The sequence below is a fragment of the Balaenoptera borealis genome (genome assembly GCF_965194805.1).
Source record: "Balaenoptera borealis genome assembly, chromosome: 1".
NCBI lineage: Eukaryota > Metazoa > Chordata > Mammalia > Artiodactyla > Balaenopteridae > Balaenoptera > Balaenoptera borealis.
In genome coordinates, this window is record NC_138860.1 from 36,879,239 (window position 1) to 36,903,531 (window position 24,293).

At 46.1% G+C, this 24,293-nt stretch overlaps 1 protein-coding gene across 4 annotated transcripts; it reads right to left on the reverse strand.

Annotated features, from left to right (window-relative positions):
- Positions 1-1,310: 1,310 nt before the first annotated feature.
- On the reverse strand, positions 1,311-23,837 carry CD34 (CD34 molecule). 4 transcript variants are annotated; one of them, XM_082384205.1, is made up of 8 exons: positions 23,664-23,837; positions 13,817-13,999; positions 12,935-13,188; positions 11,832-11,912; positions 4,251-4,401; positions 3,964-4,016; positions 3,479-3,643; positions 1,311-1,449 (listed from the first exon to the last, which is right to left on the reverse strand). In XM_082384205.1, exons 1-8 carry the CDS (start codon positions 23,740-23,742, stop codon positions 1,420-1,422), a joined length of 996 nt encoding a protein of 331 aa, XP_082240331.1. In that variant the 5' UTR covers positions 23,743-23,837; the 3' UTR covers positions 1,311-1,419. The 4 variants fall into 4 exon arrangements, with proteins under 4 accessions (XP_082240331.1, XP_082240332.1, XP_082240329.1 ...); XM_082384206.1 differs by having other exon boundaries at positions 1,311-2,928; positions 23,664-23,836; XM_082384203.1 differs by having other exon boundaries at positions 1,311-2,775; positions 23,664-23,835.
- Between the last annotated feature and the right edge of the window lie 456 nt (positions 23,838-24,293).

Genomic DNA, 24,293 nt, shown 5'->3' on the forward strand with positions numbered 1-24,293 from the left:
GTGGAGCCATTGCCACACCAGGATGCTCAAACCAAAGTTGGGAAAGTTTGATTTTCTAGAAAGCAATGAGTCCTTCAGGGCAAGCTGTCCAGCATCAAAAAGAACCAGTCGCCACCCCACCCTACCCCCTAAAGACACACATACACACACACACACACACACACACACACACACACACACACACACACACACACACACACACACAACCCTCGCTTCCTCCCAAAGCCTACACACTCTGACAAACTCGGGGCAATATACTATTACAGGTTGCTGGGCCTGAGGCTGAAGGCGTTTCAAAGACCCAGCTGCCTTTTCTCCTCCTCCCTTGTTTCCTGGGAGTCTGTACCCTGTACCACCAGCCTGACCTGGCCAGACTCTCCTCCCGTCCCTCTCACGGCCGGATGTGTGACCAGACAGAGGCCAACCTGACTTCTCCTTCTGATTACCATCTTCCCTTTCTCCAACCCGCAGCCATCACCTTCTAGGGAAACCTCAAGATTTCCTCCCTTTGCCTCCCCTGAGTCCTGGGGAGGAACCTCTGGTTAGAGCAGTTGGAGAAAAGAAAGGGGGAAATGGGTGTAGGGCTGCTGAGGGAAAAGGTCTGGTTTTGGCCAGATAAGAATCGAAGGATCCTTTGTTTGGCCCCAACTGCTGCCACCACTGTTGACACACTTAGGAGTGTTTCCTGAAGCTCCTGATTGTCCAACAGCTCTCCCTCCCCCACTTCCTATGGTAGGGGCTGGGGGTGGGGCGTCTGGGCTCTGGGGGTAGGGGGGCTTACAGATGGTTTTGCAGTTAGGCTGCTGTCTTAATGCAGAGGTGGAAAGCATCCCATCCAGGAGTTGGCAGCCAGATCTCTAGAGAGAAGTTCCCATACTGTCCTTCACTGTTCTGTGAAGGTGCATATAGAGGGTGCACAGGCCCTGGCTCCTTCTCTTTGTTTGGCATCTTTTGCATATGGTGATCAAAATGTGCCTCTATCTCAGAAAGGTGTTCATGAAGGGTACAGCTCCTAAGTCCTCAGCACCCTCCATCCTGAAGGCCCCGCTGCATTCTGCCTGCTTTTCTTTCCACGACTAGAAACATCAGCTTCCCTGAGAGCATCCCTGTCTCCCCCCAGAGAGGGGAGTAGTTAGTAGGCTTAGACAACAAGCAGCATCCTGTTGGTACCTGTGTCCCCTGAGCTGGTCCCACCTCTTCCCTGGCTAGCCCCTCCCTACCGGGTCCCTGCGTAGTCTGGCCAGGTCTCATGGGGAGACCGCTGCTCTGGTCTTCAGGCACACCCGGCTGGGACAGAACCACAGAACAGATATGTTTCAGTATCACTTTAATTACAGTATTTACACACACCATTTTTTATTCAGAAAAAAAAAAAATCCACCCCATCTTCCTATCTCTGGAAAGTTCTATTTCCAACCGTCATTGAAACCAGGATCCCTTTTCACCCCTCTGGAAAAAAACAGAAACAAAAACAGGACCTGGGTCACTCACAGAAAAGGTGGCTGGTGGTGAGGGTCCTCTGGAGATGTGCTGGGGCCCTGACCACATGGTTTGCAGAGCAGTAAAAGGATTAAGGGTTGGGAAGGCAGAGACAGAAAGGAAGTCTGCTGGGAGGCTGAGGCCACAGCTCAACCCAGGAGTCAGGGAGAGGAGGGAGGAAGCCGTTGAGACAGAGGTTAAGGTCAGAACCTAGCCTCAGCGCAAGAGTCTTCCTCAGAAGCACACAGGTCAAGAGGCACGGCTCAGAGATCTGGTCCCACGGTCCTGTCCACTCTGAGCCACAGGGAGAAACAGCACCCCAAGCAGAAGCTCTGCGTGGCCCCGCAGAGATGAGGGCCAAGCTATGTGCCCTCACCCATTTGTGCCCATGTGTGTGCCCATTTATGAACATGTGTGTCCATGCACCCCAAACACACAGACACAGGACATTGTTCTAAAACTTGGGGGGGGGGAGGGGGGCGGGGCCTGTGGAGCTCAGGGAACTTGGAGAGCAAGAGGGGAGCTGGTGACGGAATCCACAGTGCCTTAGAGGGGGAATGAGGGAGATGGTTTAAGACAACATGATTTTCTGTCTATATCATTACAAAGGAGCAGGTGAAAGGGGTTGCTTTTGGTTTCCCTAAAGTAAAGAAAGAAAATATAACGAAGAAAGAGTAAAAGGCAAAGTCTCCTGGGAGGAAATTACAGCCCAGAAAAGCCTGTGCTTTCCCCTGGGAGTTCCTATAATGAGGCAGAGAGGAGGGGGAGGGAAGGGGACCCTGTGTGGAAGCTGCAAGACCATCAACCCCCCGAGGGAGTTTCTCTGCACCTTGGCTTTCCCTATCACACCTTTACGCAGAGCAGCCCAGAAGCTGGGTGCAGGGAGCTGAATGTGGAAAGGGCAGGAGCTACCTGTCTCTCCCCAAGGCGGCGAGAACCCCTTGGCCTGGAACAGGGCAGGGTCCCAGGAACGGCCTCCGAGGGGGTGTGCAGTGGGAAAGGGTGGAGAGTGAGGGAGGCTCCTCCAGCAGGGAGACAGCACGTGCTCAGGTGCAGGGAGGGGCTCCTTCCCCAGACTTTGCCCAGTCTCGCCCCGCCCGCTCGCCCCCGTCACAGTTCGGTGTCAGCCACCACGTGTTGTCTCGCTGAATGGCCGTTTCTGGAGGTGGCCTGGCCGGTGCCGTTCTCCTGAGCCCCTTGATTCACACTGGCCTTTCCCTGAGCCTCAGGGGAGGCCCCAGGGCCTGAGCTATAGCCCTGGCCTCCACCGTTCTCCGTGTAATAAGGGTCTTCGCCCTAGATGGTGTATAAATAAAGGAGCATTATCTCGTAAGCAGGGCAGCAGGAAGGGGGATGGGAGGAAGAGGAAGGAAGTAGGAGGGGAAGATGGAGGTTGCAGCTGCATGTGCAGACTCCTGTCTTCCTGAAGAGCGATCAGGGTTCCAGCTCCTAGAGGAGAAAGGACAGAGGAGAGGCACCACACCGTGCCACGGCAGTTCAAGAGCCAGCTCCCGCCAGAAACTAGGCAGTCCCCAGGGTGCAATAACCTCCCCAGAGGAATTAAAGGGCCAGAGGCCAAAAGTCAAACCCTGGCCTTGTCCTCTCTCATGCAGAACACGTCAAGAGTACATTTTCCTTCCATGTGTCCCCTTATGAGCCACTTGGTGCCCGTGGGCTTTTAACATGCTTGCAAATAAGTGGCTGATTTAGCAGCCTGTTCTGGTTTGTACCCAGCTAAACTATCCCAGGGAAAATAATAAATAGATGACACGAACCACCTGCTACCACAGGGACCAGAGCCCCAGTCAGTGCCCCCTCCCCAATCTGCTATATATTGTTTTGACTTGTCCATGGATACAGTAATGTGCATACACGCATATTCCCGTGTGAGGGCACAGAAGTGCCTTTTCTGGTATTTCTCCTCCCCCACCATGACATTTATGGACCTCCCCAGGAGACCTAGCTTCCCATTTTCTTTGTCCTGGACCCTAGAACTGACCAGCCTTTCTCCTGTGGGGCTCCAACTGCGGCGGTTCATCAGGAAATAGCCCGTGGTGCCCAAGACAGCCAGCAGGATCCCCGAGGTGACCAGTGCAATCAAGGTCTTTCGGGAATAGCTCTGGTGGCTCCCGACATCTTGTTCAGTGAAGCCTTGGATGCCCAGCTTGAAGAGAAGAGACAGAAAAGAGAGCCTGTCATTTGTGGAACATGGGTTCTAGACAAGGGGCCCAGTCCATGCTAGACCCTGTATGTGACTCAACAGTGAATAAACCCAAGAAGACATGGACCTCAGGGATTTTCTAAACAGGACTTAAGACTGGAATCTCTTAATTAGGCTGCACTGTAAAATTTTGTTTCAAACATAGAAGGGAAAGGACTATTGGAGAAGGGTGGAGAGGTAGGAAGGGCAGGTCTGGAGAAGATAATTACTTTCTCCCCTGCTCCAGTGAATTCCCCTGGGACCCCTCATCTCAGAGAGCTTACCTCTTTCAGGTCAGACTGGTGCTTTTTCAGAAGTTGGAGCTTGCTGGAAAGTTCTAGAATTAGAAACAGAGGTTGTTGGATCTAGAAGCTGGAACAGCTCATTCTGTACTATTCTAGAAGATGCTCTGATGGTGAGGGTATATCTCAGGAGGGTCTTTCCCAAAGTCAGCATAGCCCTGCTCCCTAGCACGTGTGCTCTCTGAGTGAAGATGCCTGATTTCTACCCAGGATTCCTCTAACCTCAGCCCCTCTCCCTCCCTAGACTTCAAGACAGATGTGCCCCTTACCTGTTCTGTTGGCCAAGACCAGCAGCAGGCAGTGAGGCCTCACCTCAGACTGGGCCAGGAGCAAGGAGCACACCCCCGCCCTGGCCTCAGCCTGCTCCTTCCCACATAGGACTCGGGTCAGTTCCTCTCCATTGTCCTTCTTAAACTCCTCCTGGGACGACAGAGAAAAATGGTGAGAAGGAGATGAGGTTACTAGTATACTCTGAACTGCATCCGGAGTCTCAGGCAATAATTCTGATTAAAGTCACACTATTACCCTGAAAACAAGAAGAATCCTTTTTTTCTAAAATTCCAACTGAAGAAAAAAATCTTGCAAACTTCTTATGTGCAAAAACACAATAAGATAAAAACTCCAAAATCTTCCAGGACCAAAAGGTGGTCTTAGGTGGCACTGCAAGATGCCAGAGAATGAATTTAGGAAACATCATCTTACTGAAGGATTGCCCATGTAAACATATACTATTCAAATTAAATTCAAAAGAAATTACCAATAACAGAAAATATTAATAATGCAATACTAATGAAGAGAAAATCCTCTGTTTCAAGGTTACAATAGCCCCAAATATTGAAGGAAAAGCTAAGGGAGGTGAGGAATAGAGAACAAATTTATGACTATAGACGCAATGGGATCCTGGGTCCCTTCCCTCTTACTCTCCAAGGGGTCTCACAAAGAGCACGGCTCAAACTCAAGTGGTGTTCTTGTCTAGTCTTCCATTCCCCTTTCCCATTAGAAACATGGAACCCAGTTTTACATGAGAGTGACAGATTGCTCCAGGTTGCTGACATAGGACTCAGGCACTCAGACTCAGAAGACAAACTCTGATTATTTTTCAACAGTTGAGTCCCAGAAAAGGGATGAATTGGAATCACTGACTGTGTCCCTCCAGCACCCTGTGCTCAGACCTCCAGGATTTATTCCAATAGCCTTCTAAAGGGAGTGGCCTCCCCTGCACAGAAAAGGAATTAAAACCAAGACTTTCTCCTCTGTCCAGATGGCAGATGGCAGGGGAGGAAATGCCTGAACGGCTCTGACAGCTTTCCTGTTAGGGGAAAACTGCTGGGGCGTGTGAGGGGCATCAGAACTGAGCCTCCGTGGAGAAGAAAGCTTCCTGTTTGTGGAGCAGGACTGTTCCTTAGGGCAAGGCCAGAGGGCCCTCCCAGCTTGGAAAGCAGCCTGGGTATTTTCCTACTGCTATGGCCCAAGGCAGGAAAACCCAGGCTCCTTTGCTCCTGCACAAGACAAGGTCAAGATTGGCCTCACGTCCAGCTTTCTCCTGCCAGCTGGAATTCAAGGCTTTGGGGAGGCCAGAGAGCAGGGCTACCTAACCTCCAGATCACAGAGAGAAGAATCCAACGGTAGCCTCAGAAGGTCCCCAAGAGCCAAGGTTACAGAGAAATGAATTCTCAGGCCACGGCTGCTTCTCCCTCAGGAAAAGGATAGATGATGCAGGTGTCCAAGGAAGTCCTTGGATAGAGGCTCTTCACAACAGCATTTGCTGTGGGGAGTCTGGGCACCACATTTGATGTGATCAGCAGTCTTCTTCCTCTCTGGGCTCATGTCCCTTTGGAGAGCCTTACCTTGCCTCTCCGTGAGCACCTCACCCTCCCCAGCACCGCGCCTTCTGGATGAGGAGGAGGGAAACTCCTGCCTGGATGATTCTGGGCTTCTGAAGTGTCTCTGGTTGAAATGTGTCTCGTTACTGAGAGAGGCAGAGGGACAGGGCTCCTGCATAATCTAAACAAGCCGAACAAGGCGGCACCTCCTCAGTCTGCTGAGTCCTAGGAAGCTATTCCTCAACCAGATTCAGCTGTTCTGACAGTGATCAGGATCCGAATATGAGACACTGTGTGAAACCCTCTGCGCGTGTGTCAGGTATGGGGGCGGGGGGTCGGGGGGGACAGGTGTGGCAATGAATTCCACATGGTCAGAGCTCTCACTGTATATGCATGGCCATTAAGATAAACGATGCTTCCTATGTCTCAGGCCTTACTTTAAGTGCTTTATGCATGGTGACTCATTTAGGCCTCACACAACCCTACGAGATGGATACTATTATTCTCCCCATTTTATAGATGAAGAAACTGAGGCACAAAGAGACTAAGAGGTAACAGAGCTAGTTACATGGTAAGAACCCTAAGAAAGGCACAGACAACTGCTATGGACATTCAAAGGAGGGTGAGCATACATCTGGTGTGGGGTTATCAGAAGCATCCTGAAATAGGTCTTGAAGAATGGGTAGCATGTATGCAGGAGAAGCTGGCAGGAAAGGGCCTTGGGAGTGGGGGTAGCACTACGAGGAAGCCCAGGAGTGTGTGAGCCTGCGACCTTCACAACCCTGGTTGCAATGAAGAACATGGCTTTCCCCCTTGGATTCCCATCCTTCAAGACTCAATTCCATCTCACCTCCTCAGTGAAGCCAGTCCTATCTTCCATTAGACTGGGTATCAGCCCCTGTTCTGCTGTTAACTAGATTCTTTGCAAGTCATGCAACTCATCTGAGTGTCAGGCTCCTCAGCTGAAGACTCAGTAGGGGTGGTGACTGAAGAGCTGCTGTATGAAGAGTGCCTGGCAAGGTGCTTGGAACCAAATGGGCACTGGATAAATGGCAGCTGTTACTATTACTATTAATAATAGCAATACCTCATAGACTATACTGTCCACACTTCGATGTTTAATCACATTCTGCCTTACTGCTACTGTCATTTCTCTGTGACTAGACTATAAGACTTCTTAGTGGGGGGAGTGGGTGTACATTACATAATTTTGAACCCGGACTGCATGAAGCATAACACTAAACAAACAAGAACTCAGTGAATTGTTGTTCGTCTTAACATCCCAAGTGGTTTGGCTTCTACACAGGGTCCCTCCACCCCTTGTTTAGTTTCTTGGACTCAGTTCAAGGGAATTGAGTGGCCAGCCTCCCTCCCACTCTGGAATCCAACAGCATCAGTGAATTGTGTTTGGGCCTGGAGAGGAGCAGGTGGATCCTGAACAAAGCACAATGCTCCTCCGGATGCTTGAAATAAACATCCTCCCCCAAGGGAGGCTGTGGGCAGACATCATGGGAGAGTGGGCAGGAGGAAGCCACAGCCTCACCATTTTGCTCATGAGAATCAGATTGGTGGACCCCTAACTACATCTGCTTGCACATGTTACTTTGTAAAAATAATAATCATAATAAAACCACCTAACCTTTCTAGAGTAGCATTCTCAAACTTTGCAAAGACTCTTAACATGTTAAAGAAGCACATTAAGTATTGGAGCTGGGAGAGAGAGGGACAGGTATTTTTCTAAATGAACGTTAAGATATTTCCCAATGTTAAGATTCTAGGCTAAATCGCCTCTCTCTCTGTCCCTCCCACCCTCTCTTTCAATAAATTTATTGACTGTGGTGTGAGTTTGACAATGCAGCTAAAACACCTATTTTCATATAGAGACTGGAGTAATTAAAGGACCTGTTACAAGTCACACAAGTGGGCAGCTGACCAAAAGTTAGGCTGTCCCAGATCTCAGGCTCTTTCCAGAAGACACACTGTCTTCATCAGTCCTCCGTCTGTAAGTTATTTTTTCTGCATGGAAACTGACCTTTAGTGTTGGGGCAGAGGGCAAGGAAGGCGAGGGCTGGGGATATTATCTGGAGGCCGGAGGCAGCCTGCCTCCAATGAAGTAAATGTGACAGAACAAGGGTGATGTGAGCTAGCGGAGAAAATACAACTTCTGCATATAAACATATGTGTTTCTGAAGAAAGGTAGTTCTGAAAAACAAACTGGAGGGCAAAGGACTTGAATAGAGATTTCTCCAAAGAAGATATACAAATGGTTAGTGAGCACATGAAAGGATGCTCAACATCATTAATTGTTAGGAAATGCCAATCAAACACACGTCATGCCCATTAAGATGGCTACTATCAAAAAAGCAGAAAATAAAAAGTATTGGTGAGCATGTGGAGAAACTGGAACTCTTGTGCCCTGTTGCTGGGAAAATAAAATGGTGTAGCTATTGTGGAAAACAGTATGGTGATTCCTCAATATTTTAAAAATAGAGCTACCATATGATTCAGCAATTCCATTTCTGGGTATATACCCAAAAGAAATGAAATAAGAGTGTTGAAGAGATATTTGAACAGAGCAGCATTATTAACAATAATAATGTTATTGCTCATAGCAGCATTATTACCAATAGCCAAAAGGTGGAAGCAACCCAAGTGTCCATAGGTGAATGAATGGATAAACAAAATGGGGTATGAACATACAATGGAATATTACTCAGCCTTAAAAAAGAAGAAAATTCTGACACATGCTACCACATGGATGAACCTTGAGGACATTAGGCTAAGTGATATAAGGCAGTCACAATAAGATAAATACTATATGATTTTACTCATATGAGGTACCTAGAGCAGTCAAATTCATAGAGACAGAAAGTAGAATCATGGTTTCCAGGGGCTGGGAGCAAGGGGGACTGGGGAGTTGTTTAATGGGTGGAGAGTTTCAGTTCTGGAAGATGAAAAGAGTTCTGAAGATTGATTGTACAACAATCTGAATGTACTTAACACTACTGAACTGTACACTTAAAATGGTAAATTTTTATATTATGTGTATTTTACCACCATTAAAATGATTCCTTGGTAGATTCCCCTGGACCAATAGCTATAGCATAAGAGAATAAAGTAATCTCACAGTTTGGAAATTATGTGGGAAACCACAACCACAAAAACTAAATTAACCTGATATTGCAGCGGAGAGAATGAAAGTCAGATATAGGGTGGCACGTTCTGCTAATGAAGATTCTGAGATGTGTTAACAGGTGCTTGACAAGAGTGTGGGATTACCTTCCCCCCCTCTGGCTGAAATAGGTGATTTCTGCCTAGAGGTGACGGATGAGGAGCAAAAGGAGAGTAGTTGGGATAGAAATGTCTACAGAATGCATGTACAGAAGACAGGCCTAAATAATCCCCATAGCAAGAGCTAACAGGTTGGATACTCACTATGTACCAGTGCAAAATGAGTGTCTGCATAGCTGAGAATAATGCATGCATACTTCTGTTATGGGAATATACTAGATGGAAGAGCATGACAACATTACATAAGTACTCAAGGATGTGATGTTAGAGGAACCCACGTCTTTCATGATTCTCATTAGGCCTGAGTTTCCCTCGATTAGAACCAGTGTGGTAAGGCTCTCTGACACCAAAGGTACAAATGCAACCTAAGGAAAATTAGAAGACACTACACCACTTTGGAACAGATTGATTATCAGACAAGCATGCAGTAGGACTCAAGGAAAAGGAATCTGGGACACAATCAGGAGCTGTGGCCAAAAATTCTGGAACAAGGATTGCTGACTGAGGAAAATTACCTTGGGAGGCAATGCTCCTTGGGGGTTGGGGAAGAGGAACCCTCAGGAAGACAGGGGTATCAACAGTGGTGGAAGAAAAAGGAAAACAATAGCACTACACAGGTGCTGCCATAGAGTTGATTCATCATGGGCAGTGCAGAAGCCTTCTTTAGGATATTGGAGGAATTGCTATCTTTTCACATCCCTACTTGCAGATCCTCTCCAAATTGAGTAGAGTGCAGACCTTAGCTGTGGCACAGAATAGAGTAGACAGTAAAGACCTCAGAGAGAAAGAGACTGCAGCACAGAAAGAGGAGTTATTTCTGGAGTAGCACTAAGTTTCTGGCACTTGTCTTGTACAATGACCCTCGTTAAATGTGAACTTTGAAGAGCAGCGAACAGACATTTAGAATGAATCCTCTGCAGTTAGCTCTAAATCATTCGTACAAAGAATTAGCATTCTGGCACAGACCACTGTGATGCACAAGAAAATAAGTGCTCAACCAAGATGATACAAAAAGAAAGAGAGAGAGAAGATGGTCATTTTTCTTGGCTATAATTAGCAAAGTGTTGGGCAAAAATTTTTTTTAAATGACTAGAGTTGAAAATCAGCGTCAGAAACACACAGAATGTTACTTGTACATTGTATATTCATGCTTAACTATTTTGCAGATTGCACTTAGTTATTCCATTGTGTGAACCTATGTCTTCAAAATTTGTGTTGTTTTTTAAAATTGTAAGTTAAATAATTTTCTTAGGTATTATTTTAAAAGACCTGTGAGTCACAATGACCCAACTGATAATCATGAATACGATACCAATAGTCAGAGTGGACAAAATAAGTAACTTAATGCCCTCCATAGACTACAGTATTTGCTCAGGCTCTTTCCAATCTATGAATGTCACACATCATATATATGGTTCCCTTAAATGGATTCCCACCTTGTAAGAAAACGTTTTTTTTTTTTCTATGAGTAAATACCATTCTTCCTGTCTTCTTATCCTTCATCCAGGAAATTGTTACTGTCAGGAAATTGGATTTACTAAAACAAAGCAAGGAGGTCTGCTATCATCATTAAAAATTAACACCATGCTGTACAGTTTACCAATGCAATAAGACATGAAACTGAAAGAAGAGGCATAACTACTAAAAAGAAGGAGAAAAGCAACATATTATGAGAAATAACACAATAGCTTATGTTAAAAATGAAAAATAATCAGCTAAAAAGCTCCTGGAATTAATAAACAAGTTAAAGAAAATGACTAGACCCAAGATATTAAAAACTCAATGAACTTTCCAATATACCAGAAAAATCAATTGGAATATATCATGGAAAATCTATATTATAAATAAACCTTAAGAAATCCATAAAACCTAAGGAAAAAACATTTTAAAAACTAAAAAAAGAAGATACTGAACAATACCAAAGAAAACCAGAAAAAAATAGAGGGATTTTAGAGCAGTTCCAATTAAAATTTTAATGGTTTTGTGGTTTTTTTTGAATCTTGAATAGGTGTTTCTAAAGTTTTTCTAAAAGAATAGATGAAAAATGCCTTACATTTTTATAGTGTAATAAGCAAAAACCTGCTTGGCTGGATATTAAAAGTGCTGTAATATAAAAGTATAATCATTTAAAAATTTAAAACAGGCAAAAAAAAAAAAGACAGACTAAACAAATAAAATCTCTCTGAAGAATATGCCCTAGGATATATAAAAACTTAATACAAACTAAAGGAAGCATTCCAATCAATAAAGGAGAGGATCATGCAATAAATAATGCTAGGGGAAATGGTTATATGGAGAATGCAGCATTTACAGCAAAAAAATTCTTTGTATATTAAAGAGTTATATGAAAATGATAATAAATAAATTGATATTTTAGGTGACTAGTTTATATTTCATGAAGAACTTTCTTAATATAAAAGCAAACTTAAATATGACTATATATATACTTATATATATATATATATGTATATATATATATATATATAAGTATATATATATAAAATGTACAATAGAGGAGGGAAAACGTAAATTTAAATAAAATTGTCTTTGCCTTCTTTGTCCACCAGATGGGGCCTCTCATTCCTTAAATCCAAAGCTCAGTATTCAAAGTAGCCTGTCCATGCTAAACTGCCCCCACCCCCTCCCAAGTCAGTTAGTCCAAGACTTGCCTTCAGGACATTCAGAAGGAATTTTGGGAAGAGAGGGGCGGGTAAGGAATTGGGGGCTTTGACTTACACAGCTGGAGGTCTCATTTAGCTCCAGGCAGATACCTTGGGTCAATTTCACTTCTTTGACTCTGGAACATTTTATTTCTCCCTGTATTAAAACAAAAACGAAGTAAATAAGCCAGCATCTTTGCCCCTCATTTCTTCCCCACCTCTTTTCTGGTTTGATTTCTGTGAGATACTTTTTAAAGAGGCTTTAAAGAAAGGAAATTTAAACATTTTGTTAGGAGACTAGAAATTTATGTCATGTTCTTCTTTTACCTCACTTCCTAACCCGTCAGATAATCAAAACTTTTGTTACTAGCCTGGGCTTGCAGGCAAGCAGCTATTTGTGACCTTGGTAAACATTAGCTTGGATGGCGCAGAAATGGAAGAGGGGAGGATCTTTTCCCCTTTGAGCTGTTTTCCCTCCAGTGAATTACACACTTGCAGGGAAACAGATCATGAGGTGACCAGGCAGATCCTGGTGACACTCATTTTCCTCCTGGTCCCTTAGGACTTTCTATTCTGGCTCCTTTAAAAACAGAAATCAGGCAGGTCCCCCATGCCTGCCCCCAGACTCCATGCCCTCACATTTTCTACTCTTCCTGCTGAAAGCTGTTGATAGCCACAGGCCCCAAGGCTGAGAAAGGCAGGTTGAGCTCAACATCCCTGGTCTGCCTAGTTCCTCACTGCCTCTCTACTCCTGGCATACCACCAAACCCTCTTGCATACAGGAAATGGTATTTGCCTTAAACATTTTGGGAAAAGCAGCGCCATTAAGTAGAAGATGGTTTCCAAATATGTCCAAAGGCGAGTGGTACCCTAGTCAAAGATTAGACCAAGAGGTACTGGAAAGAACCATAGAGAATTAGATGGATTTCTGAGAATCCTCTTTACTCTTTACTTCCTAGAAATATAGTACCCACGGCACAGATCAGCCTTGCTACCCAACTCTACCCCTCTCCTCCCTTTTCTATCCCTTCCAGCAATATTTATGCTGCACATTTTTCATGCTAACTCCTATATGACCCAAATTCATTGGTTGGGATAAGCAGAGGTTAAGGGGAAGAGAGAGCTTGCATACATATGAAGTGAGGGGGCAATCTGTCATTTTCGGCCTGATTCACCCACCTTGATGGTACTTGGGATAGGAGAAAATGATGTATAGGGGTTAGTAGGAGATGTCACAGGGCTGGTACTATTGTATGGGGAATCTGAAATATTTCCAGGTAACATGCTGGGCTGCAAGGTCATCTCTGAAGTTGTAAAGTTGATGGGGGTAGAAGACACTGTGGTGGCTAAAGAGGTCTGTGACTGGACAGAAGAGTTCATGGTTCCAGGGACTGGGGTGATTCCAGAGGTAGATGTGAAATTGACTGTAGGCTCTGGAATTGACCAAAACAGAAGTGTGAATATATGCACATTGGCATAAACACACACACACACACATACACAAACACATCTCAGTTCATTGACATAGGCACAGACTTCAACCCAGAAAAGGGAATTTGGGGAGTTAAGAGTTACTTCATGTCTTAACCCTTACCAACTCATTTCCAGCCAGCTGTTGGAACCATAGCTATAATCATAGAATGTATTAGAGATGCCCTCAGGACTCTGAAACTGAACTGGAAACTGGTCCACCCTAGAGATGTCAAAGACCCCCAATTTGAGCCTGTACACAGTCTGCTTCACTTAGAAGAGATCAGAGATCTCTACAGAGTCCTCATCAGATCCTTATTTTATCACTAAGCTGAACTCAAACAGTACAAGGAGCATTACAAATCAGGATCAGCAGCCAAGGCGCTGACTTGAGAAAGCTGTCACTACAGGAAGAACTGTCTAGCACTTACTTCAGTGTACCCTAAGCACGATACTCAAGCCACTATTAAAAGTGGCTTGTATGTTTCCATCTGTGGTGGGAAATAGAGGGTGGGGGTATTTGCAAATATCCTAATACTTTACCCAAGTGCCAGCAGCGTCCTTCTGGGGCCTGAGACAAACACTCTTTACCTGAGATGGCTGCTGTGCTCCCATTGCTGTCCTGAGAGACAGCGTAGAGGCTGATGTTTCCAAAAGTACTTGATACTGTGCTTTCCTGGTTGGGTATAGTTGTAGGGACAGTTGAAGATATTCCTGGGGTAGATGACTTTGTGGCAGTAGTAGTCAAGCTCTCTGTATTTGTGAACCCAGAGGCTACAGAGAAACAAAGAAGAAATATCAGAACCCAAATCATCCTGGAGCCTCATGGCATCACCTGATTCAATTTCTTGACTTTAGGTAGAATCCATCTAGAACATCCCCTGCCACCCCTGGCAACAGAGCAGAACAAGAATATCCTCCTGGACATGTGACTAATTTCTCATTAGATTTTTCCTAAGGAAAGAGAGAAGGAAAAGTTTGCATGCACTAAGCATCTAGTATAGTATTATTTATAGGAGGGAAAAGTTGCAAGCAACTAAATGAATTACAATAGGATAGATGTTATATGCACTTAACATACCATAATCATTGCAAATAAAAAAATGCAACAACTATAGCAGCATGAGAATATGAGGCAATGCTCATAACATGCTAAGTAAAATATTAAAATTTCAAATTACACCTGAATAAATATTGCCAAGATCTAAAATGTGGGAAAAGATGTGCCTCTATTTCCTTTTTAATGTATCCTTCTCTTCAGCCAATGTATTAACTCTTGGAATAATCACCAGATTGACACTGTCTCTATGTAATCCTTTAAAAATATTCTATCATCCCTAGATTCCCCCATTCCCCAAATCCTTTCATTCTTTCCTTTTATTGAGGAACTGCAGCTAGCAACCCCAAGATTTCTTTCGGGAAGCTCCGACCTAGGAATCTAGCTGATGGACTAGAGAGCATAAGGCTTGGTTTCTCAACAAACGTCCTGGGAACAGAGAGCTTAGTCCTGGCTCTGTCAATAACTCGGTAATTTAATGTGTGTGTGTCTCAGTTTACTAATTTTTAAAGTGAGGGTCTTTCCTTACAGGGATTATTGGGAAAATCAATGAGATAACAAATGTTACGTTGCTATAGTATAACGTTCCTGGAACTAGTTATTCTCTGAAAATTTTCCTGCAGGTTCTTACCCTTCCATGTTTCCTGTGGTACCCAGCAGTACCACCCTTAGACCCAGGAAGGAGAAGCTACCTGTCTGGACCCTGCACTTTAGAGCCTACACTCTGTTCCTCTTCCTGCCCTCCCTGTCCCCAAGCTACGAGGAATCCATGGGGCCAACAGAGGTGTACCCTCTCTTCTGGATCACGTGTTGGGACCAGAAGTCCTAGAACTTCTTGCCCCAATGGATCTTTGCTCACTTGAGGACCTGCATGGGCCTCTTCTCTCAGTCCATCCCTCCAAGGGTGAACTGCAGCACCAGGGTGTGTGCCTCCAAGGCCCAAGGGTGGCCAATGGGTGGCTGTTTGCAGGGAGAAGGGTTAGAGCTTAAGATCTAACCCCACCTTGTAGGTGGGGTGTCCCTTGTCTTCATGCAAGATCCCTTACAGTATGGACCAGAGCCATGAGTAAGAAGAAGAGAAGAGGGTAGGCAAGGGCCAAGGACCACCTCTTCCTGCTAAGCCACATTGTGGCATTGAACTCTGAGGCTCTGAGAGTCCTAAATTCAAATCTGGCCTTCCAGGTGGCCATGAAGGTAAGTTTTTCAAGGTAAGAGGATAGAAGATATTTTATTTACCATATGGTTGGCCTGATTTATAACTTTGAAGTATTTAAACATATAATATGTGGGCCTCCATTGTATTCTTAGCTTGAGCCCTGTAAATATTAGGGGTAGACTTGGTATTCAGAGCTCATACCCGGCAGTAGCATCCTCAAGGAAAGGCAACTGAGGGTCCCAGGCCACCCTAAAGCTTGTCTCTAACTTTTCTGATTGAAATCTAGGCCTGTATTTTACAGAAGTTTCTGGGTAATTAGCAGCGCAAAATGACACCTCTTCTTTTCCTCAGCATCAAGGTGGAAGTTAGGCATTAGTTTCAAGGCAATGAACCTGAGGCCAAAAGTTTCCCCTAAAGGTGGTGGCAAGTCTCACTCTCCCTCATCTGCCTCTCTTTCCAGCCTGCTGCAGGTAGGCTGATACTCATGGTGAGTACAAAACTCATATCTCAAAATTATAGGGCAAGTGAGCAGGAGGAACAAGTGATATTACTATCTCTGTTTTAGAGATAAGAACCTGGATCACCAGGGTTTTGGCCAAGAGGGAAGGCCATCATTCATGCAGGGCAAGGAGCAATGGGGCCACTGAGGTTTAGCTGACTCTTGAGTAGAAGTAGCAAGAGGGTCAGGGGGTCCAAACTACTAAGGATCGGATGCATCTTCCATATTTTGGAGAGAAAAGTATGGGCTCCTGTCTGGCTGGGATAGGGGGCAGTAGCGGGTGGGGAGTGGATTTATCAAAATAAAATAGATGGGGAAGCAGATCCAGTCTTCTTTTGTCCTTAAATAAGTCCCTCTCAGCAATCTGACCCTAAGGTATGAGTTCAGTGCAGGGGGCAGGTGGTGGGAACATTTGGACACTGAACTGAAGGACCAGCCTCTCAAGGTACCATTCCAAGGCAACACTGGAACTCCCCCTTGATATCACTCTTCCTGCCCACCCTTTTTTCTTCTTCCCACCAATACATCAATTCTTGGGAATCCCATCTGGCCCAACCTGGCCCAGCCCTCTTCTCTCCCCAGAGAAAGCTGGGCCTGGCTGAGGTGATGTCATGCTTTTGAACCCCCTCTCCCAGGGCCTCCTTCACCCAGACAAACAGTTTTGAACTTTTCCAGATGTGAAGAGAGACCTGCTGCTAGCTCTGAGGACAGACATGCCTGTTCCAGATGAGTGAAGCAATCCTGGACCCAGGCCAGCTACTGAGCCACTAGGGTCAGGCTCCCGGCTGCGGCTGCCCCCTCCCACCCACCCCTCAGCCAAGAACTGAGGAACAGGTTGCAGGATCTGTCTGGAAATGGAAAGGGAACCCCAATCTCAGATTTATGTCCCTGAGCCCAGGGTGAGTGGGGAAGCCTCTGAGACCCTAGAGAAACAGGACAAAGAGGGAAGGCAGAAAGGCAAGGCTGAGCAATGGGGTACATATGAGCTGGTGTAGGGCAAGGGGACACCTTGGCAGAGCCCTGGGGGCCAATCCTGACCTACACTGCAGCACAGAGGCTGTCAGTAGAGACTGGAGTCTCTTGTTTTCACAGTCTCTAGGGCTCCCTTTCTCGTGCTCCCTTGAAGAGATGGGTCTTGGAGGAATGACATTTACAAGAATCAAGACTGACCACAGATTTGTTCTTATCCTATATTCCCCCCCACACCGATGGCATTAAACCATCCAATTCTGATCTTTCTTTATCTGAGCTTCTTATCCCTGACTCTGTATGGAAGTCATAGCAGCCTACCAGCCAGATCCAAGAGACAATCGATGAAACCTCTACCCCATTCCACTCTAGACTGGAAGAACAGCCCTTACCCGCAACCCAACAGAGCACTATACTACAATTTAAATTTGAATGAAAGGCTATCTTCTGTTGTTTACTTCTCACTCCATCTTTATTAACTGTGTCTCCCTAAGTACCCTATTTGCCCCTACCTACCCTACTTGATCTCAACCCATGAACCTGGGACAAAAGGAGACAAGGTATCAGGAAGTTAGCAAGATGAGGATTCCAAGAAGCCAAATAGAAGTCACAAAATTCATGTTGTAAAAGTCACACATTTAACTTACAGGTACTTATTTCAGAGGCAATTATTCTCGTTTTACACATAATTCTAACAAACTTGTTTATCTGATATCCTAGCTAAAGCTAAAAATTAGAAGGAGAAGCAAACAATAAGGAGAAGCAAATAATAAGGAGAAGCAACAGTTGAAAATGAATAAGCAGCAATAAATGAAAAACAGACATGAGTATCAAAAACCACACTAGTCTGGAACCATTTATGGTAGGAGTAAATGAAAATATACACCTTCATAGGCATTAACAATGCCACTGAGTTGCACCATAACCGAATTATTTTCATGATACATCTGAGTCTGAAGGTTAGAGCCCTTTTTTTCCTGATACACTAAGAAAGCAGAAACATATGTAATATGTTTTTAAAAGATTTCTACCTACAATTAGTAAATTAAAGATTCTTTTAGTCTTTAAAGGGGGTTTACAAATCCTCAGAGATCCAGAAAGTTCTGCTACCTAAATTACTAAATTCCTATACTTTAGGAGAAGGTTTTTCCCCCTATATTTGGTCTTGTTTTTCACAGACCCTCTGAGTTTTAGTTTTTGCTGGTGCTGTTTTCTTATCTCCTAGCCAGTCAGCACCGTTCTGCCCATCCTTTCAAATTCTAGCACCTGGCCCAAGAGGAGTTTCTTGGAGGAGATCCTGGGTATCTTAGATGCAGTACTAGGAAGAAGGAACAAGCTGGCCTCTGCTGGGAGCCCACAGCCTGCGTTGATGGTTGATGAGAAGACAGGAGAGTCTCAAAACAAAGAGCTCGGGCTCTGTAATTGGACCTTGTTGAAAGGCTCCTCTACCAAGTTCTAGCTGCATGGCCTCGGGAAGCTTCTTCACCTCTCTATACCTCACCTGTAAAATGGAGATAAAAATAGTCCCTACCTCCTTGTTGTTCAGAGGAATAAAGGAGATGGGGGGTGTAAAGCAGTTGCCTGTCTGGTAAATGCTCAAGAAACAGTGGTTATCTTTAGGACAGGTCCCTTTTTTCCTGCCTCTCAGAGACCTTAAGACACATATCTCCATGACTTATCTGGCACAAGATCATATATGCTGTTTCCTGAGTATAGGTCTTGTCACCTCGGTTACATCATAGGTTTCCTGAGTGTTGGAATCATCTCTCATACTTGTCTGTATTACTCAGGACACTGAGCACAATCCTCTGAGTTCACAATAAGCACTTGGGTTGAATGGCAACTGCATCAGGAGTGTTCACACTGACCACCTCTATGTAGAACCGTGTCACTCAATGCTATATTTTAAGAGGGACTTTATTTAATTAAGGGAGTGCCCATGAGAGGACAACTAGAATTAGGAAAGTTCTAGAAACCAAGTCATATGGTTGAGGGCTTAGTGCTATTTCATCTGGATCAAGGGTTGGCAAGTATAGCTGGTGGACCAAATCCAACCCATGGGCTGTGTGTTGTTTGGCCAGTGAGCTAAGAATGGCTTCTACATGTTTAAAGTGTTGTAAAATAAAACAAAGTAGAGTATGCATCAGAGGCCACATATGGACTCCAGAGCCTAAAATATTTACTATCTGGCCCTTTACAGAAAAAATTTGCTGATTTTTGATACAGAAAGGAAGAATTTGGGGAGAGAGAATAAGTACCTTTCTTCAAGATTCATTTCACTCATTCATTCATTCTTATTTTCCCGAAGCGCCACCAAACTCAGCACTGTGCAGAACACAAGCTAAGAGAAGATACCTTTCTACTTCTAGGTGTTGGTGTCACTAGAATTTAAATAAATCCCTGTCCTCAAGGAGCTTATAATCTAGTGGAGCAGACGAGAAAGGTTGTTAAGGATTGTCATGAAGAAAGATCAGATTAATTCTGTGAGAGTTTAAGGAATAGAATTGCAGTTAATAATTAGAAGCTATATAAAGGCTAATTTCACTGCAGTATAAAAAAAAGCTAATAATCATGGGATTTTTTTTTTTTTTTAAATAGAATGAACTACTCTGGGAGATAGTGAGCCACCCATCTTTCCTGGGAGCATTCAGGAAGCATCCCTGCTATGGGTCTCGGTGGGTTTGGGTCATGTTGGACTAGATCAAAGAACTGGGCTGATGCCTTCCTACACTGCAGAGGCTAAGCTGAGGTGTGAGCATAAAAAATTGTCTGTGGCCTGAGTGTTTCCAGGGGACTGAGACTCCCCTTTAATATTCAAATAGCATGTCTTGGCCGCCATCCACTTCCTGTGGAACCCCAATATCTTGAGCTTTCCCTGGGGGCCTACGTTTCTCCCAGTCACCTCTTTCTCCATTTTCCTAATTGCCACCGACCCCTGTTTCACAGCTCTGTGCCTCTTTGTCCTCAGGCTGCAGGAGTTCTCGTTCTACACTACTGCACCATGGGCTTGCCAAACACCCATTCCTTTACTCCCCCCCACCCCACCCCAGAGCACCACTAACAGTGTTACAAGGCCAGTGCATGTTTACTGAAGGTTTGAGATCATGGAGGGAGATTACAGCACAGCCCAGAAGAGACAAAGGCATAATCTTGAAACCCTAGGCTAGACATTCCTATGCTTAGCAGCTGGGCCACACCATAAGGAATTTTCCCAGCCAGGTCTTTTCCACCCTCCACTCACTACTGTTCCCTACTGCTCCGAGCACCTCCCCTCCTCTCTCTATGCTCTCCTGGCCTCTGGAGTCCTTTAGCCTTTTGTCTCTAAGGCCCATCAAATACAAAGTTCTACTTTATTTTATCATGCTCAGCAATTCAGCCTCCTGTCTGCCACTGCACATCAAAGGTTTGTCCAGGGGTCTAGGTTTTTTCACCCAAAGACTCATTAAGGCATTTTCTTAAATAATGGAGCTGGCTACCTAGAGATGCTGCTCTGCTAAGAAGGTATCAGTGGTGGGTTCTTTGGGGTTTTTTTCCTCTTAAACCAGGAGCAAACTTCCCAATGAAGCCAGAGGCTTTTTCCTTTGTATTCCAAAGGGAAGTGATTCATTTCAGTGGGCTCCAGAGTGTAGGTCCTAGGAAGTACACCCTGGTATACATCCCTATTCATTTGTATCGCATTCTCCCAAGATGCATGCGTCTTTCTCCTTAGCAAAGTCTAGGGCTCTTGGGACTAAAAATCGTAGATACTGTGTTTTTATTTCTTAGCTGAGGAAGGAAGAGAATGTTCTCATTAGGGAAGTCAAAGCCCAGAAAAATATGGAAATTCTGCCCTGGCGACTCCAAGCATTTTCTTTTGGAGGGTGTGTTTTATTCTTTTTCCACACCTTCACATTTTCAGTTCCCCACACTCGGGGCCATTTAGTGACATCCAGCAAAGTCAATGGGAGAAGGAGGCCCAGGCACCCTAAGGGTGGAACTGGGTAACCATCCAGCTCTGAAAGTAATCCCAGGCCCTCCTGCCCAGGATCTAAAGGAAATCAGGCAGTGAGACGGTAAGAAGTGGAATTTGTTGCTCCTTTTGATTTGTTTTTGTAAGACTCTGAGCCTGAGTTTATCTGTTGCAGTTTGGCACTTCTTGCTCTGAGCTTTTGGAGACAAAGACTCACAGAAGGAAGGAGATGAGAACTAGTGAATGAACAGGCCCAGGAGGTGGAGCCAAAGGGATAAGAAAAAGATGCCCAGGCTCTTTTTATCAGTCAAACAGGAATGTTGCCGAAGATTTGCATTTGCAAAGGCTATGCCAGCTGGGCTGGCCCTACAAGGGGGAGAACTGGGGACCACGGAATTAGTCAGAGGTCCCAAGGCTGCTCCTTCTTGGTCGCCATGTGGCAGAGAGTCAAAGGGTGGAGTCCTCTCCCCTCCGGAAAATATCTGATAAAATTCTTTTCCCTTTTCTTTTTTCCCCTCTTACACGTAGCCCCAGACAGGATATGGGTGTGGGGTCAGCAGACACGAAGGACCCAAAGGAAGAAGAGGAATGTGAAGGGGTGGGACTTGTTAGGGAAAGAGGAAGGACAGCCTTGGAGGGCTTGGAGGAAACAGATACCCTGGGCCTGACAAATGGGGTTCCCTGATTACCTGAAAGATTTCTCTTTCCAGCTGGTGGTGTGGCAGTGCTACCTGGTGGCCTCTCAACGCCCACCCTGACTCTGGTCACCACCCAGAGCCACCCCATCTCCAACAGAGAAAGTCCACTTTTGGTTGGCTGCTGTACCCAAGCCCAGGCCAAGTTCTCACAGGGACAGAAAAAAGACCTTCCCAGAACAAAGCTCTTTGTCAGGGTCAGTGAGGAGAAAACCAGAGAACCCTCTTCTGCCCTAAAGTTCACAGTAACAATAGCACAGAATTTCTGCAATGCTCCTTTGTTAGCATTTCAAGGTAGAGTCACTCACTCATTCCAGTCACCCCACAACATAATAGAAAATGACTCCTACTATTAAATAAAAACAAACCGTAGAAAGCTCTTGGGGAATGCATAAAGCTACACACTGGCCTTAGCAGTCTGGCAAGATTGAACATAGGGACCCAGGCCCCACTGCTCATCCCCAAAGCGGAGACACTGAAATTCTCAGCATATCTGCCCAAGGTTTTGCAGAGGTTAAATCGCTCTCCCCATCCCCACTGCTGCAGGCCAAGGCGAGACTGAGACTGGCCAGCTGAGGAAATAAGAAAAGGGTGGGCCTCACTCGGCCCAGGACCAGGTCATCATGAGCTGTGAAGCCAAAGGAGAGTGGAGCATCGGATAGGAATCTGAGCCGCTGGTCAACTCACCCCATTGTGAGGTGCAGCCAGCCCCCAGGGCAGTTCCCCATTCTAGGGCTTCAACGGACACCTTAGTGACAGTTTTTTCCCTGCCCCGAAGGGCATGTCTGGGGCTGCCAAACAGGTCAACCCAGAGCCTTACTTAGAGCTTTCTCCAGCCTGGGGTCTCTCTCCAACTGGGTGGACCCAAAGGGGGACAGCAGAGGAGACTGAGAGCAAAGAGGCCTAGCTGGCTGGCCCAGGTCCCTCTGGGGGGCCGTGGTGGGTGGCCTTTAGGATGCAATAAGAGTAGGGAATTGGGAGCCCTAGAGGCCTGGTAGCAGAATCTTGAGCCAAAGGGAGAATAACTTACAATGTTTAAATCCTTCTAAGTACAATGAGATGAGATGGAGAGAATGTTATCCCCAAATGAAAGCAATTATGAATGAATATTTATTGAGTGCCTACTAATTTTTCTTTTTAACCAAAGTGAGAGCAAGAGCTTAAGAAGTCAGGGCGGACGTGGATAAGCAAAGGAGTGTCCACCAGTCTGCTGATCTGTCCACTAGTTTTAGAACTTGGAGAAGAAGGGCAGGGGAAGAAAACTCCAAAATGTAACAAGTTTGAGTTTGTGCCAGGGTGAGGGGCTGCATGGGGAGAGGAAGGCAGGGCACAGAACAAACTCCATCTACCCCGTGCCTTCTCTCCAGTGGAATGGAGAAGAAGGTGTCAGAAGACGGAGTGTAACTTAGCTTTCCGATCTTAAATGCAAGAATATTTTCACGGACTGTTCTTCATTCCAAACTCCCCATGTCACCTAACTCAGCCTGCCTCCTGGGCCTCTGGACCTCGGACCTGGGGCCTCATCCCAGGTTGGCTTCGCTCCGGTTCCTTGAATGTCCAATTCTGGCTCCCCCTGTCCTAGTGGTCGGTGGGCACCAACGCTCTCTTCCCAGGAACCGCTCTCTTCCCAGGAACCGGCTCAGGCCGCAGCTTTCTGAATCAACCATCAGTCACGAAACTTTCCTGCTTCTCTCCTCCCCTCTCTCCTGGTTCTGGCTCCAACTCTGCACTCTGCACCTTTGGCAACGCGAAAGGACACTGGCATCTTCAAAGAGCTTTTACTTCAGAGACAACTCGATTGAGCCTCATTGACTCTGGGAAGCCTCCGGCGCGCCCTCCGGTTTACACCTGGGCTAGTTCACGCTCACAGTGTGGTCGCCTTCCCGGCGCGTCCAACCCCCACCCATTCCCAGCGGAGGCACCAGTCCCCATGGGGCTCGGTTCAAGCGGCCCCGGTCCCACCAAGCCAGGAGCAGCCGTGGGCGTGGGGGCGTGGGGTGGAGCAGGGGTCCCTTCGCTCCGCCTAACTCGGCTCTGCGCGCTCTGCCTCCGGGAGAGCGTCGACCCTCCCCGCCACCAAGTCGGCCGGGCCGGGCGCGCGGCCCATACTCACGCAGCAAACTCAGCAAGCAGAGTGCGGTCCAGCCCCGCGGCATCCCGCGCCCCGCGCGCGCGCCCCTGCGGACGAGCATCCTTCCCGCGCCGCTCCCGAAGAGATGCACAGAGCCCGAGACTCTGCTTGGCCAGGCCCGGACGCGCAGCTCCCGCCCCTCCGCCCGAACGTGGGGTGGGCGAAACTTGCTTTTTCCCCTCCCCTCCCTTTTTACTCCTGGCACGGCCAACCCCTCTCCTTGGCTGCCACTAACGTGAGCTTCCCGCTTGGTCCCAAAGGCGGAGGACGTTAGGAGGGAGGCTGGGGTTGCCGCTGTCGAGGCCAAAAAAGGTTTTGTGAGGGCCCCAGACGTCTTGTTCAACTTTATATAGAGGCCCCATCTTCTTAAAGCTCGACTTAACTTTAACCCCTTTGTGTCAACCTTGCCGGTGCCCAGGGCACGGGGCAAGTTTCCTCTGATTTTTTTTTTTCCATTTCCTTTCCTTTTTGTTTTTCTTTACGTTTTAAGCTGAGAACAATCTTGCAGATGAAATCTACCAGTAAGGACCTGAGTTTACAAGTGTGAGCATTTTGCTAATCAGGTAAAATTTAGCACCTGTCAAATCTGAGGCATTTAGTGATACTCTACCA

Bases quoted from the DNA above. Each gene is read 5' to 3' on its own strand.
- CD34 (XM_082384203.1), bottom strand. From the start codon at position 23,742: ATGCTCGTCCGCAGGGGCGCGCGCGCGGGGCGCGGGATGCCGCGGGGC. The intron at 14,000-23,663 runs GTGAGTATGGGC...GTTTCTCTGTAG, and splicing joins CTGCTTGCTGAGTTTGCTGC to CCTCTGGGTTCACAAATACA. The intron at 3,644-3,963 runs GTAAGCTCTCTG...CTTCTCTTCAAG, and splicing joins ACCAGTCTGACCTGAAAGAG to CTGGGCATCCAAGGCTTCAC.